The sequence below is a fragment of the Clupea harengus genome, chromosome 6 (assembly GCF_900700415.2).
Source record: "Clupea harengus chromosome 6, Ch_v2.0.2, whole genome shotgun sequence".
NCBI classification, from domain to species: domain Eukaryota; kingdom Metazoa; phylum Chordata; class Actinopteri; order Clupeiformes; family Clupeidae; genus Clupea; species Clupea harengus.
This window is the reverse complement of record NC_045157.1, coordinates 28200077-28212647: the sequence shown is the minus strand read 5'-3', so window position 1 is coordinate 28212647 and position 12571 is coordinate 28200077. Positions and strand designations below refer to the sequence as shown.

The 12571-nt window shown below is 43.3% G+C and overlaps 2 protein-coding genes across 2 annotated transcripts; one reads left to right on the top strand and one right to left on the bottom strand.

The window, feature by feature from the left end:
• Positions 1 to 47: 47 nt before the first annotated feature.
• Positions 48 to 5910, top strand: LOC105889120 (KH homology domain-containing protein 4-like). The gene is made up of 14 exons (XM_031569641.2): positions 48 to 193; positions 1487 to 1721; positions 1819 to 1938; positions 2054 to 2130; positions 2216 to 2268; positions 2363 to 2589; positions 2965 to 3173; positions 3284 to 3344; positions 3599 to 3659; positions 3831 to 4066; positions 4334 to 4447; positions 4537 to 4625; positions 4881 to 4972; positions 5423 to 5910. The coding sequence occupies exons 1-14, from the start codon at positions 177 to 179 to the stop codon at positions 5551 to 5553; spliced, it is 1722 nt and encodes a 573-aa protein (XP_031425501.1). The 5' UTR covers positions 48 to 176; the 3' UTR covers positions 5554 to 5910.
• LOC105889119 (fibronectin type III and SPRY domain-containing protein 2) lies at positions 5908 to 12537 on the bottom strand. Its single transcript, XM_031569640.2, has 13 exons — positions 12213 to 12537; positions 11528 to 12016; positions 11353 to 11448; positions 11026 to 11259; positions 10909 to 10931; positions 10232 to 10353; positions 9495 to 9653; positions 9039 to 9173; positions 8782 to 8935; positions 8267 to 8400; positions 7549 to 7681; positions 6978 to 7154; positions 5908 to 6390 (listed from the first exon to the last, which is right to left on the bottom strand). Exons 2-13 carry the CDS (start codon positions 11987 to 11989, stop codon positions 6138 to 6140), a joined length of 2082 nt encoding a protein of 693 aa, XP_031425500.1. The 5' UTR covers positions 11990 to 12016; positions 12213 to 12537; the 3' UTR covers positions 5908 to 6137.
• Between the last annotated feature and the right edge of the window lie 34 nt (positions 12538 to 12571).

Here is a 12571-nt window from a genome sequence, read left to right as displayed (position 1 = left end):
CCCATTTTGCCTGCGAGTTCACGATTGCTGGTGTTGCATAAAACAGTGACGTATTTCCGCCTGTGTTCCACTTTACCAGTGGCCTTTTGTGCCTTTCGTTTAAATTCGGACGTATGCCCTCGATGAGAAAGTTCATGCAAAACGTTTAGCTGACGTGGTGGATATTTTTACCTGAAATGGCATCGGGTACACCGTAAGTTTTTATTTTAGATACATATTTCATCTAAGATTCTCATGATTCTCTTAGACCACGTAATTTAGTAAATCGAGAACCATGCTAGCTATTGCTAGCTTGCTTGTTAAACATTGTGCAAGATTGTGCTTAACGTTAACTATCGTTGGCTAGCTAAGTAGCTAGCCAGCTGTTACATTCCAGAGACGCACATTCCCACCTAAATAGTTAGCCCGTGTTGTTTGCTCGCTAGTATATCAAGATTACCCCAGGATGGTATTCACGAATCAATACACAATATTCTCGGGTAGCTAATACTATAACACAAACGGCACCATACCTAAATGTGTTCTCGTTTGTAGATAGCACGCCAGAATATAGGCTAGTTAGCAAGTTCATTCGCGTGCTAGCTAGCTAACTGTTGCATTTGATCAGTGGTTTATGTTGTAGGCTAGCCTCCTGTGGGTATGTAGCTAGACATGCTATCTGGCTAATGTTAACTAACATTAAGCCATTTCAGTGGATTACTATGTTTTGAAGATAGAAACCAATACTACGAATTCTACTGTGGTAAACTGGACTATTTAATGTGCCGTGTTGTGGCTCATAGACGTCTAACGTATACATTAAATTGCTGTTATTCATTAGCAAAGACGTTCTCTAGCTATCCCAGTAAGCTATCGATATGTAGCTGCCATAGCCTGAGCTAGGCTGCGTTTTTTTCGTTTCGCTTGCATGTGAATATCGCTAACAAGCAAGTTAATGTTGGGCCTTCGTTTATGGTTTGGACTGCAGGCCGCCAACGCTAGGCGTAACATTTAAACCAGTTAACTGTAACCAGTTGTTGGTTGTTAAACAGATTTTTATAAATGAAATCCCATGTTTCTTAACGTTGACGGAAGTTAATTGCCCAATCAACACCTGAGGTAGGCCAACGTTAGTATATGAGCTCTTCCCTTGCCCCAAACAAATGTTATCAGCGTTATCTTTAACATAGTTATCCATCATTTGGGGCTTGTGGTGTTTTATAACGTGGTAACGTGATGTTGGCATACTAAACTAGCATTTATTACAGTGAACATTATCTCTTGGACTGGATTTCCACTTCTGGAGGACAAGAAGGCAGACTTTCAAAGCCATGTAGTTCTGCCGATACTATCCTCCTATAAAATATGTAGTTTGAACAGGCCGCAACCCTAGAGCGTGGTTAAGGCCTACTTTTACTACAAACAATAGTTGCTGTTTGCACTGGGTGTTGTAAATGCATCACAAAGCACCAAAAGTAAAAATTAGTGTCTCTCCATTCTCACACAGATGCTTAAGTAGATGGGACCAACCCAAATCCAAAGGTGCTCCTCCAGCATCTCAAATGACAAAAGTTCCACCAGCTGTACCACAATCGAACGTGCCTCCGACATCTGGGGGTCCAGCATCAGAAGAAGGTGCTCCTCAGGGTGGTGTTGAGATGGCTGCAGCCATGGCGGCTAAAATAAATGCAATGCTTATGGCTAAAGGGAAAATGAAAACACTTGAACCTTTGCCCAGTAAGGTTTGTAAAGTTTTTGAATTCTAAATCTATGGCTGTATGTGAGTCAGTAGTGCTTGTATGTAATGCAGTCACTGACTTGTAGCCTTTTTGCTCTCAGATTGCACCGTGTGTAGCCGTCTCAAGTACCACTGATGAAGTTGTGGTTACTGAAGTGGATATCAATGATGTGCCCATAAATTGCAGAAACCTGCTCACAAAAGGGAAAACTCAGGAAGAGGTAACTCCCATTTGAATTTTGTTCCTCTGTTGTAAACATTTGTCTTGTCACAATACCTACGTATTTTAAAGAAGATTATTCTTACCTGTGATGGTGGTTGGCCTTTTCTTCGCAGATTCGTCAGTTCAGTGGAGCTGTGGTTTCAACCAAAGGCCTGTACATGACCAATACTGCCAAGTCCTCTGTGAAAGGGCATGTATTCACCTTATAACACGTACTGGTAAAATAACTACCATGCTGTCCAAGGCCTGTCCTAATTGACTCTCTTTTTATGTAGTGAGAGACCTTTATATCTCCATGTTCAAGGACGGAGTCAGGAGGAGGTCAACAGTAAGTAGCAAATCATGTCGTCTTAGGAAGTTTTGTATCAATTCGCTCTCCTCCAAAAACAATATCCAAAGCCCAGTGTCTGTTCCTGCTTCAGAGGCTGTCCAGCGGATAAAGACGATAATTTCAGAGGACGTGATGAGGGCAGCCGCAGCTGCCGGAGGACAGCAGCGGCCTGTGATGCCCACACTTCCTGTGTACCCGCAGCCACCGCGCCCCGCCACCCCACAGCAGCCGCCGAGGCTCCAGATGCCAAGTATGACCCGACTGCCCAATTCACATAACAACCAAAGGTCTACAAACTCACATGGTGGACATTCAGGGGTATGTTTCTTTAAAAAAAAAAAAAACTTTTTTTCTTAATGTCTTGACTAATGTGTCCTCAAATTAATAAAGCAAATTCTTGTCAAATTGGTGAGCTTTTCTCCAATGATGCAGCCCATTGCTTTTGACTTTTGGCAATGACTGGAGGTTTTTGAAGGCAGGGCCAATTAAGACTATGTGGCTCCTGCTGATACCCACCTCCTACAGCAAAATTAGCAGAGAGAAAGACTGTGGCCTTCAGACAGAGTCCATGGTCTACTGCTTCTGCTGACAGGCTTTCCCTGGCAACCAAATGTGCTCTTTCTCTAATGGACAGGCGGATAGATCTGAAACCTTGAGTAAATGTAAAACATTTTTTGTTTTTTTCCTATGCAGAATTTCGTCCATACCAAGATATTTGTGGGTGTGGATCAAGCGCTGCCCTCGTTTAATGTGAATGAGAAGGTGGAGGGCCCGGGGGGCACCTATCTGGGGCACATCCAGACGGAGACCGGCGCCCGCGTCTTCCTGCGAGGGAAAGGCTCCGGGTACATCGAGCAGGCATCACGACGAGAGTCATTCGAGCCGCTATACGTGTACATCAGGTACGAAACTTTACCGTATGCCAACAAACAAAGTTGTAGATTTTTTATTTCACAAGTACATGCATGTGCTGATGTATCACCTTGCATTGATGATCCTGCTATCTTTGCAGCCACCCAAACCAGACTGGACTGGAAGCTGCAAAGAAGCTAACAGAGAGTCTGCTGGAAACCGTGAGTTAATTTATTTCCCCGTCATCCGTTGTCAGAAATGTGGAGGTTAAGAAGGTGACGCTATTGTAAGACTTATGGCACTCACCGATACCCACCTCCTAGAGTAACAGTGAGTTGAACTGCCTGACCTCCAGAAATAGGTCAGAATAGTTCATCACTCACTTACATGCGCATGGTCTGAAAACCATGACTTGTTTAGTTCTTCATAAACGTTGCAATGTTTTAAACTATTCTTGTGTTCACTATTCCTCCAGGTCAGAGTGGAGCATGACCGGATGGTGTCCATTTACACTGCGACGGGGTCCACTCAAGGAGGTGTGTGCTTTCCCCCCCACCCCCCCCCCAATACCGGTTGAGGTGTAACCCAAAAAATAGCAGCTTTGATTCATGGTCTTTGTTGTAGTGGCAAGAGTTGGGGTCAGTGTCAACCTGGGAGTAGTGGTGGCTAACCGTGATTTTAACATTATCTCTATACTTTCATTTCAGCATACCCAGCTCATGGATACCCAGCTAATAGCAATTACAGTAGCCAGGGGTCCTGGTATAACTACCCAGCAAATGGGTACCCGGGCGGCTATTCAGCATACCCAGGAGCTACTGGTTACTGGGGTAGTGCAAATGGTCACCCCAGTCATTCTAACCTGTCGACAACCCCTCAATCTTCCCAGGCAATGGTTCAGTATCCAGTGTGTCCTAGGAAACCCCCTCCCTACTTACTACAGGTATGTCCTCTCAGTTTGGCATCTTTTTTCACTGGGGTTTTGAGATGTACCTGATTCTTGGCTTATATCTTAGTGTAATTTAATGGTGGTATATTTAATTAAAGGACCTTCTCAAAAAACATTTTATCTGTGTAGAAAAAGTACTTGGTATTAAATGACTTGGTTATAATATAAACTGCATTTTCAAATGAGTTTGAGTTGTCTGGTTGCAGTCCTGATGCCATGCACATCAAGATAGCAGTAGTCTATCATTCTGCTCTGTTCAAGGACCAGGGAACCAGTTCCAGTGGTGCCACTAGCAGTCCATCAACCAGTCCTCCGCGTCCAGCAAGCCCCAAGCGCCAGTTTCAGGAAGACACCGAAACCACCAATGAGGACGAGGTACGGTAGCTGAACTGTAGCTTTCGCTCACACATGACTGTTTCCTGGTGGAGTGTTTACACCTGAGCCTTTTGTGTCCCTGTCTGCAGTCTGAATCCAGGGCAGACGTGAAACGGGAAGAACAAACGTCGCCTCCGCCTCCTCCCGTGTCCTCAGATGAGGGGAAAACTACAGAAAGGTGAGTGTAAGATGTTTTTATATCGACCATAACTACAGTGTCACAGCACACCAACTTTTTGAAGGGTAGAAAATACCTTTCTTGTCCGGTAGGTCTCCTTTAGGGAGCTGTAATTGACCAATTTGCCCGGCTCCCCTGATAGAGGGGAAATTGGCACCAAGTGCAGTGGTAATTTAGGAGTAGGATCACAGGCTGTGATGATGGTGGAGAGTCCTCATGGATGGACGTCTCTAAAAACCCTATGCTCTCTTGCAGGTTCCTGATGCCTCCTCCGCCAACACCTTTGACGGGCACTCGCAAAAGACAGAGGGACAGCCCGCCCATGGAGGATCTGTGTCCCGTCGCGGGTAGGCGCTACGCTTTCAAATGTTGCCCACCTAACCATTAATGCATGATGGCTCCTCTCTGCTCAGTCCAACTTCGCCTTGGTCTGCCCTGTGCAGCAGAGTCATTAAAAACACAACAAAAAAACCCTGCGATCCTTTTTCTCCCCCAGAGTAAAGGAGACCTGGATGGCCCACCCAAGCCGGACACCACTAACTTGTTGTTCTTTTATATGTTCTTTTTCTCTGTTTCTCCTTTGTCTCTTCTCTTTTACATGTTGCGTTGGATGTGGCTGTTGCGGATGTGTGGGCGCCTGCCTTGTTATGGCGACCGATCTACCCTCCTCCCTCTCTGTGGATCTGACATGTTCTACGGCTCACATGGGGCTCGACATATCTCTTTTTTTTTTCTTTTCTTTATCTCTCCCTTCCCCGTTCCCTCTCTCGCTCTCTGTTGTGACCTATCTTTTGCAGGTCCAGTTGAGGCGGAGGTGCCCAAGAAGCTGAAGTTGCCGGGGGATAGCTCGGGGCTCGTGCCCTATGGAGGAGACTCCTCTGACGAGGAAGAGGAGAGGACTCGCTGCAGTAAGAAGGCTAACTCCTAAACTTACTCAAACCCCCCTGCTCCCACATGGCCTTGCTCACAGCAACGCCTGGCCAAAGTTCAAGCACATTCATACAAATTTACCAGATCTTCACACACACACACACATCCATACATAAGAGTCCACCAGGAAAAAGACTGCTACATTTTGCCATTTACGACACATTTTTTTGTGAAGGGTAATTTTAACAAAAACAGGAAAAAGATAAGCTTATGCCTATGATGCCCTTCCTGGTTTCTTAAATGCTCTGCACCAATAACTGATGTATGCTGTAAATTTCAGTGAAACACTTTTCTTATTTGGAAAATGGTGCAAGTCTGTTCCCATGGAATACTGTAATAAAAGTATTTGAAACAATTTACAATTACTTTTTATTTTTCCCGTCGACACTCATGGGAAAAACATACTTTGATTTGTAGTTCATCACTTAGTTTCCTTTAGTGACTAAAACACTACTCAAAATGGCCATATGTGAATGCTCATTTATACAATGTGATGTCCAACTTAACTAAAATGTATTACAGTTGATTAACCCTCCCTTATTGTGCTATATATCTGGCACATGGTTATCATTTGAGAGGTTCTTAGACAAAGCTAATGTAGTTTGGTGGTGTAGTGCCGTTTTTAAGTGTAAGAGCTCCTGGGTTGTCCAGGGCAAAGCAGGGATGAACATAGTGAAGGAACTGACAGCGAAAGGTATAGAGGTGTTGAGCCAAATCTGCATTGAAGAAGGACAGCTTCCCCTGGTCGTAGTCCAGTGCCATACCAATTCTCAAGGGATGGCTGGTTATTCTGATGTCTGGTGTCCAGCCATTGTGCAGAAACTCGTACTTGTGCCTATAGGAAAAGAATGAAAAATGACAACAGATGCATCTAGAGGCTCAGCCACGCTTGCCTGCAGTGGTGTCTTGTGCTTTGCTATGCGCTGCAGTGGCTCATGAAGACTTGGCAAATGCCTTGCCCAAGTCAGGAGCTGCCCTGGTTTGTGCTGAAAAAAAGGTGTTTCCATAGCAACAGAAATCCGTAATGCTATGGGCATTTCACAATTACATTTCTTTGCCTGTTCTAAAGCTAAATGCACTAAAGAAAGCGCTGAGGAGATTTGCTCTCTCCTTTGATGGCAAAGCTCTGTATTGATCGCTCATCTAAGCTGACTCAAATGGTCGAAGCGGGTCGTGTTTTCTGTAGGCCTGCTGGGTGGATGAATGTAGCTGCTGTCATTTGTGTTGCCAGACTGAACGGCAAATGACCGCTTTTGCCACTTCCTCTTGTCCTTATTAGTAGTCTACTAATTGCAGCTACACTACATAACCAGACTTCAAGCCTCACTCACTAGCCACCCCTGCCCTGTGTGGATGTATGAACCACTTCTACAACCAAAGGTGAGGAACTGCAGATGATGCAACTACCCCTGAGAATCTTACCGGGATGGGGTGAGGACATGCCTCATGCACCAGGAAGTGTTGTTCCCTCCGAGGTAGGCGTTTCTCTGGGTGTCTTCATATGCCACTCCGATTCTGTATTCAGTGTGGGGGTCCACCTCTACTTCCCAATAATGCTTGGTTCGCACTGGGATCAAATCGCCAAGCACTGCCACACATCTGAACAAATCATGACAATGAGACATAGTACAGACTATTGTAACAGTGCAACTTTTAACTGCAGTCAACTTGCTTAAACATTTACATTTAGCAGATGCTTTTGTCCAAAGCGACGTACAAGGGAGAATAATGGAACTTAAAGGTTTGAATAATGATTCAGAATGTGAATAACAAGCCTTTTGAGAGTACAACAAGTAATCGGTTTTGCAAATGCGCAGTGGTTTTCTCTGGTTTATAAACATTAAAAAAAAATTGACTACCAGCATCTTAACAGTTAAAACTGGTACAAGATGGCGTGCATATTATTGATCAGATGTCTTTAGATGGCGGTTGCATGGTTTCATTGATGTGGCATGACCATCTGCTTCATCTAACAATACAAAAATAGGCCCACCTTGCAAAGGTATTGTCACTGAAGGCCATTTCACTCAAAGGCAGTTCATCATGTGTGTAGAACATGGTGAAACCGTCCTCTGACACACTCAAGCATGGATGTGCGGTGTCCTCCAGAAGGTGAAAGAATGTTCCTGAAAATATAAAGTGTGATTGGATAAAACCCACAAGGATTTGGTGCCACGGAAGGTGTCAAAGGATTAATTCATTAACATCAAACAACCTTGGCATAATCTATCCAATGCAATTATTATGCTAGTCATAATATAAAAAGTAATTAGGTGGATTTTGATTTCCACAAATTAGAATTTAATAGTACGTTTCCTCTGTAAAACAACAATGAATGCCTTTATTGGCTTGTTCAAACATTAAAGTAACTGCACTTGTGTTTTCTTAGCTGTAAACTAAATGATAATAATAATAATAATGCTAGTGTTACTATTGGAAAAATTAATATTGACAAAATTGTGAATGAGTCCTGCTGACCGGGGCTCTTTCACAGGAGTTTAACCACACCCCCTTGCCTTACCCAAACCTAACCCCCTCAGTCCCTTGCCCACTTTTGGGCATTTTTCAAAATGATGCAGTTAGTGAAGTTCCACTTGAAACATTCGATTGTATTAAGATACCACTGTATTTATTTCCTTTGGTAACTGGGACTATTAAATGTGTTTCCCCATAGTCCCTGATCATTGATAAGCACAGATATGGGATCTCACCTGTTGTTGTCACAGTAAATGACTCGCTTTTCTCACTAGGGCCGCCAATATTCACAGCCCTGACGTAAATCTGGTAGCACTTTCCTGGCTGCAGCTGAATTAAGCTCTCACAAGTAGGAATGGCCACAATGGACCTGTTCAAATATCAAAAGAATGTTATCAAGCTCAAGCTCAACTAGCAAGAGGAAGCAGTGATTTGGCAAAGTATAGCTAGGGCGCTGGTTCATTAACTCCGTTATTATGCCCTATGAAGATTTCAAGCACTAACTGAAAACCACGTATTTGACTTGCACACAACAATGCCTGAGGCTGATAAAACATAAGGTACGAGAATTTGTTCCGTGTAACCTTTAAAAGAAACACATTAAGGCATTCATTTTCCACCCACTCATTTTTCAATGAAGCACAGAGCATGGAGAGATACCCACCAGACTATAAATGCACAAAAAGCTCAGATGGGGTTGCAACTTGCAGTGCATGTAAAGTGTTTGCCATACCGGGCTGTGCTTGCTTACTCTGTCACAGTGGCTTTGCTCGACTCTGCCCCCATCTCAAGCAGCTCCAGCGTGTAGGAATCCACAGGGTTGGTGTTGCCAGAGTCCCAGCGGACGAGGGCAGCATCTGGGCAACTGGTGCACTCGCGTGGCTTGATGACAGGAGGGGAAGGGACTGTAGAGAACACGAATGATGATGTCTCTGGTGCCCAGACACTGGGTTGAAATTAGATCAGTTGTGTCTGCACCAGGTCTGAGAAATCATGTTATTTTTTTACCTGTCATGTAAACAGCTTTCTCACTGGCTGGGCTGATGCCTGTGGTGTTGGTTGCAGTGACCCAAAATTCGTACTGTGCATTGGGCAGTAAATCAGCGACGGTATAGTGAGTCTCCTTCACCTTCACCTTCACCTCTACACAGGGAACACACATGTAATGAAACATAACAAGACTGGGAAGGCTATGGGCAATCAAGACTGATAAAGACATTTTACCTGTAATGTAGGGAAGAGTTATAAATAATCAACAGAGTACCACTGAAGGAATGCACACGAGGATGGTGCCAGAATAATTACACCGATTAAACAGGCTTGTCACTCCACATTAGAAATCAAGAGAACCCCAAGTACCTCCCATGTGTCATAGCCCTGTTCTGTCAACTGATATTAATTCTTAATGCCAAAGTCTGGGATGATTAAAGTGTTGAGTGAAGGCTGCCCGTTTCATAGTGTTACCTTCCAGATCAGATTCCACAGTGATGTCCTCAAAGATGGGTCTGCTGTAGAGCTCATAGTACTCCACCGTGTCGTCAGAGAACAGGCTCCAGCACACACGCAGAGAGGTGCAGGAGGCAGAGTTGGGGATCTGTGGGTTCATGACTGGAGCTGAGGGAGCTGCAACACAAGTTCAGAGAGCAACACCATTAAAGTACCTTACTTGTTCCCCTAAATATCGTTAGAATGAAACTTTTCTTCAATAGAGGAGAGGTTAACACAATCCAGAGGTAAACTTTGAAACTACACCATGTCATATTTACTGTGACTATATTCTATTTAAATAACTTGCATGAAATTTCTAAAATAGGATTCTCTACCACACTTGGGTTGTCAGAACTGCATGCAAACCAACTGTTAACAACATATTACCAGACTGTTGATCACAGGATTAATACTACAATTTCTACACCTATCATACAAATAATTGACAACTAAAGGATTTGTAAGGGATGGTATTCTTGGTTACCATTCTTTTTTTGTGACTAATGTGGCACTGCAATGACCTAGACAAGAGAATGTAACTGATGTGTGATGGCTCTCTATACGTAGGTCCTGTTTCTACAGGGTGAACAGGAATGTTCTAACATGAATGTCTGGTATTTGTCACAAACGTAAAGGGTGTGACTTTATGAGGCCACCCTGACAGCTGTAGTGGCTTTGTGTTTGCATGAAGACACCATCATGACGACCAAAACCTGGGACAGCATTGATCGAATCCATCATTTGTTTGACGTCAGACAAATCAGCTGCTGGGATGTCAAACTCCAAGGAAGCAGCGATCTTGAGGTCTGGCTCCTCTATAGCAAGTTTCTCAATGCTGTTTTGGAACAAACACATTAAACCATCAAGCACACAGTAAACTAAATATTGATCCCAGTTACCAAAAAATGCAGAAATTCTGCAAACCAAACACAAAGGACATCGTTAGAGCACATGTTCACCCAGTCACAAAACAACCCCCTTACAACACTCCCATGCACAAAATACTGCCAAAATGCCCAACAGTTCCAAATCTATATTCAACAACATTGGGACCATGTTGATCATCCCTATGGGTTCGGCAAATTGTAAGAATATCATGTACAGTAATATTGAATACTTCGTGTTCAGTCTACGATGCTTCTGATTAAGAAGATGCAAGCAGGGGAATAATGAGTGAAAACACAAGTAGACACCAACTCAGCACATGTAGCATTTTCAAGCACATTTCCGGTTAACATCAGCACAATGGTCAAACACTGTTAACACATGAAAAATCATGCTGAGGGAAAATCTTCTTTTTCAGAATATATCGAGATTAAAACAGTAGCAGTCATTATTTCCCCCTCCTGTGTCAAACAGCCATAGGAGCACATCCATCACTGGTACTTACTTCTTCATGATGGGCTTTACTGTCTGTCAAATGATATTCAAAATCATAAAGGCAACCAACCAAAATGAAGAAGTATATAAATGTATGACAATTTGTTTTTTTGCAAAGAGAACTGACCTGAAGGAACAAATACTTGTTTTCATCTCTGTAGAGTGCTTGGGCTTCCTCAATCTGCTCTTTGTTAGTATCCAACGTTCTCCCACAGTCAATCAGCTGATTGTAAAGAGACTCTAGCTTCATTTTCTTCTCATCCTCCAGTGCTGATGCCCTCAGATCATATCGGTGGGCCAGTGTCTGGAGAACTTCATTGTAGTGCTGCTCCAGGTTCTGTTCTTGCCGGCCAAAGTTCTCCTGCAGAGATGCAAAATTTCGTGATTGTCTGTAATCTGGCACTCTATTATTCATAACTGAGACAGCACAACTATAGTAGAATAACCCTATTACCTCTACTGTGATAAATATCTCTTCAAGGTTGCCTGCAAAATTCTCCATTTGAGTAATCTTTTCTTCCAACTTGTTTCTTGTTTTATTGATGTCATTCTGTCGAGGTAAAGTAAGACTTCATTAAAACTGCACTATATTTATGGAAGTGTTACTGAATATGACTCAGGCCTTATACCTTAATTTCTTGAGCTGCCTTCTTCATTAAGATGACCCTGTGGCTCTTGTGAGGCCCAGCAAGCTTTTTAAATGCATAAGTGGGAGTCTGACAGTCGGTGCAGTAGGCATCAGGAGTGTCGCTCTCAGTCTGAGCTGTACGTCCCTCCATCAATTCCTTTGATTCATCAAATGCACTTTCATTTCCCGTCAGAAACACGTCATCATCGCCCAGTACATGCCCACTCTCGTCTTCTTCAGGTATGTAGGGTTCAAAGTGAAGTGATTCATTTGTGTCCACAGAAAACCGCTGGAAAGTGGAAACCTGTTGTGTGGCCTGCACCTCGGCACCTTGCATTTGAGTTCTGTTTTCTATACTGTACATGTCCATAAATGCTTTGGAGCGATCTTCAACTTGGCCCTCATCATCACTAACGGTCATCTCCTCTGCAATGACATCCAGTGTGCCCCCAAACAGATCCATATCGAGAAGAGTAATATACTGCACTGGCTGGAAACGAAGGAATAATAATTAAACAGAATAGAACACGATACCAAAATGTAATATCACTTCAACTATTTTCTCGAGTTTAGCGTTAACTCTCGTGTAATGTCCAGTCAAATAGGCAGATATACGAGTGTTGAAGCGCCCTCTATTTCAATATTGCAAACCAGGCAAGTTTCCACATTGTATTGGCCTCACTTACAGATTTTGATAGGACTTCATTCCGCGATATTGTCCATTTCAGTGTCCCATTTAGCCTAGGTTGGGCTTCAGTTTACCACACCAAATAGGATAAGCGACATGCAACTTGTGACAAATATAGACGAAGTCAACAGCTGCTCATATTTCACCCTCATTCCTTTCGGTGATTCCTTTCAGTTCTGCGTTTAACTTTGCGCACATAAACTGTTGTAACAATGTGACTAATTTGTACTTACTGAGTAACACATTTTTAAAAAGCTGTTAAGGATTTATGGCTGGTTTTGAAAGAATACTATAGCATAACCTGCAATAATATTTGACACGTGGTATGGAATTTCCCGAGCATGTGATCAAAAGGTC

Coding starts and splice junctions, on each gene's coding strand:
- LOC105889120 (XM_031569641.2), top strand. Junction 2,269..2,362: donor GAGTCAGGAGGAGGTCAACA/GTAAGTAGCAAA, acceptor TTCCTGCTTCAG/AGGCTGTCCAGCGGATAAAG. Junction 2,590..2,964: donor CACATGGTGGACATTCAGGG/GTATGTTTCTTT, acceptor TTTCCTATGCAG/AATTTCGTCCATACCAAGAT.
- LOC105889119 (XM_031569640.2), bottom strand. CDS start 11,989: ATGGATCTGTTTGGGGGCACACTGGATGTCATTGCAGAGGAGATGACC. Junction 10,932..11,025: donor ACAAGTATTTGTTCCTTCAG/GTCAGTTCTCTT, acceptor ATCATTTGACAG/ACAGTAAAGCCCATCATGAA. Junction 10,354..10,908: donor GTAAAGCCCATCATGAAGAA/GTAAGTACCAGT, acceptor GTTCCAAAACAG/CATTGAGAAACTTGCTATAG.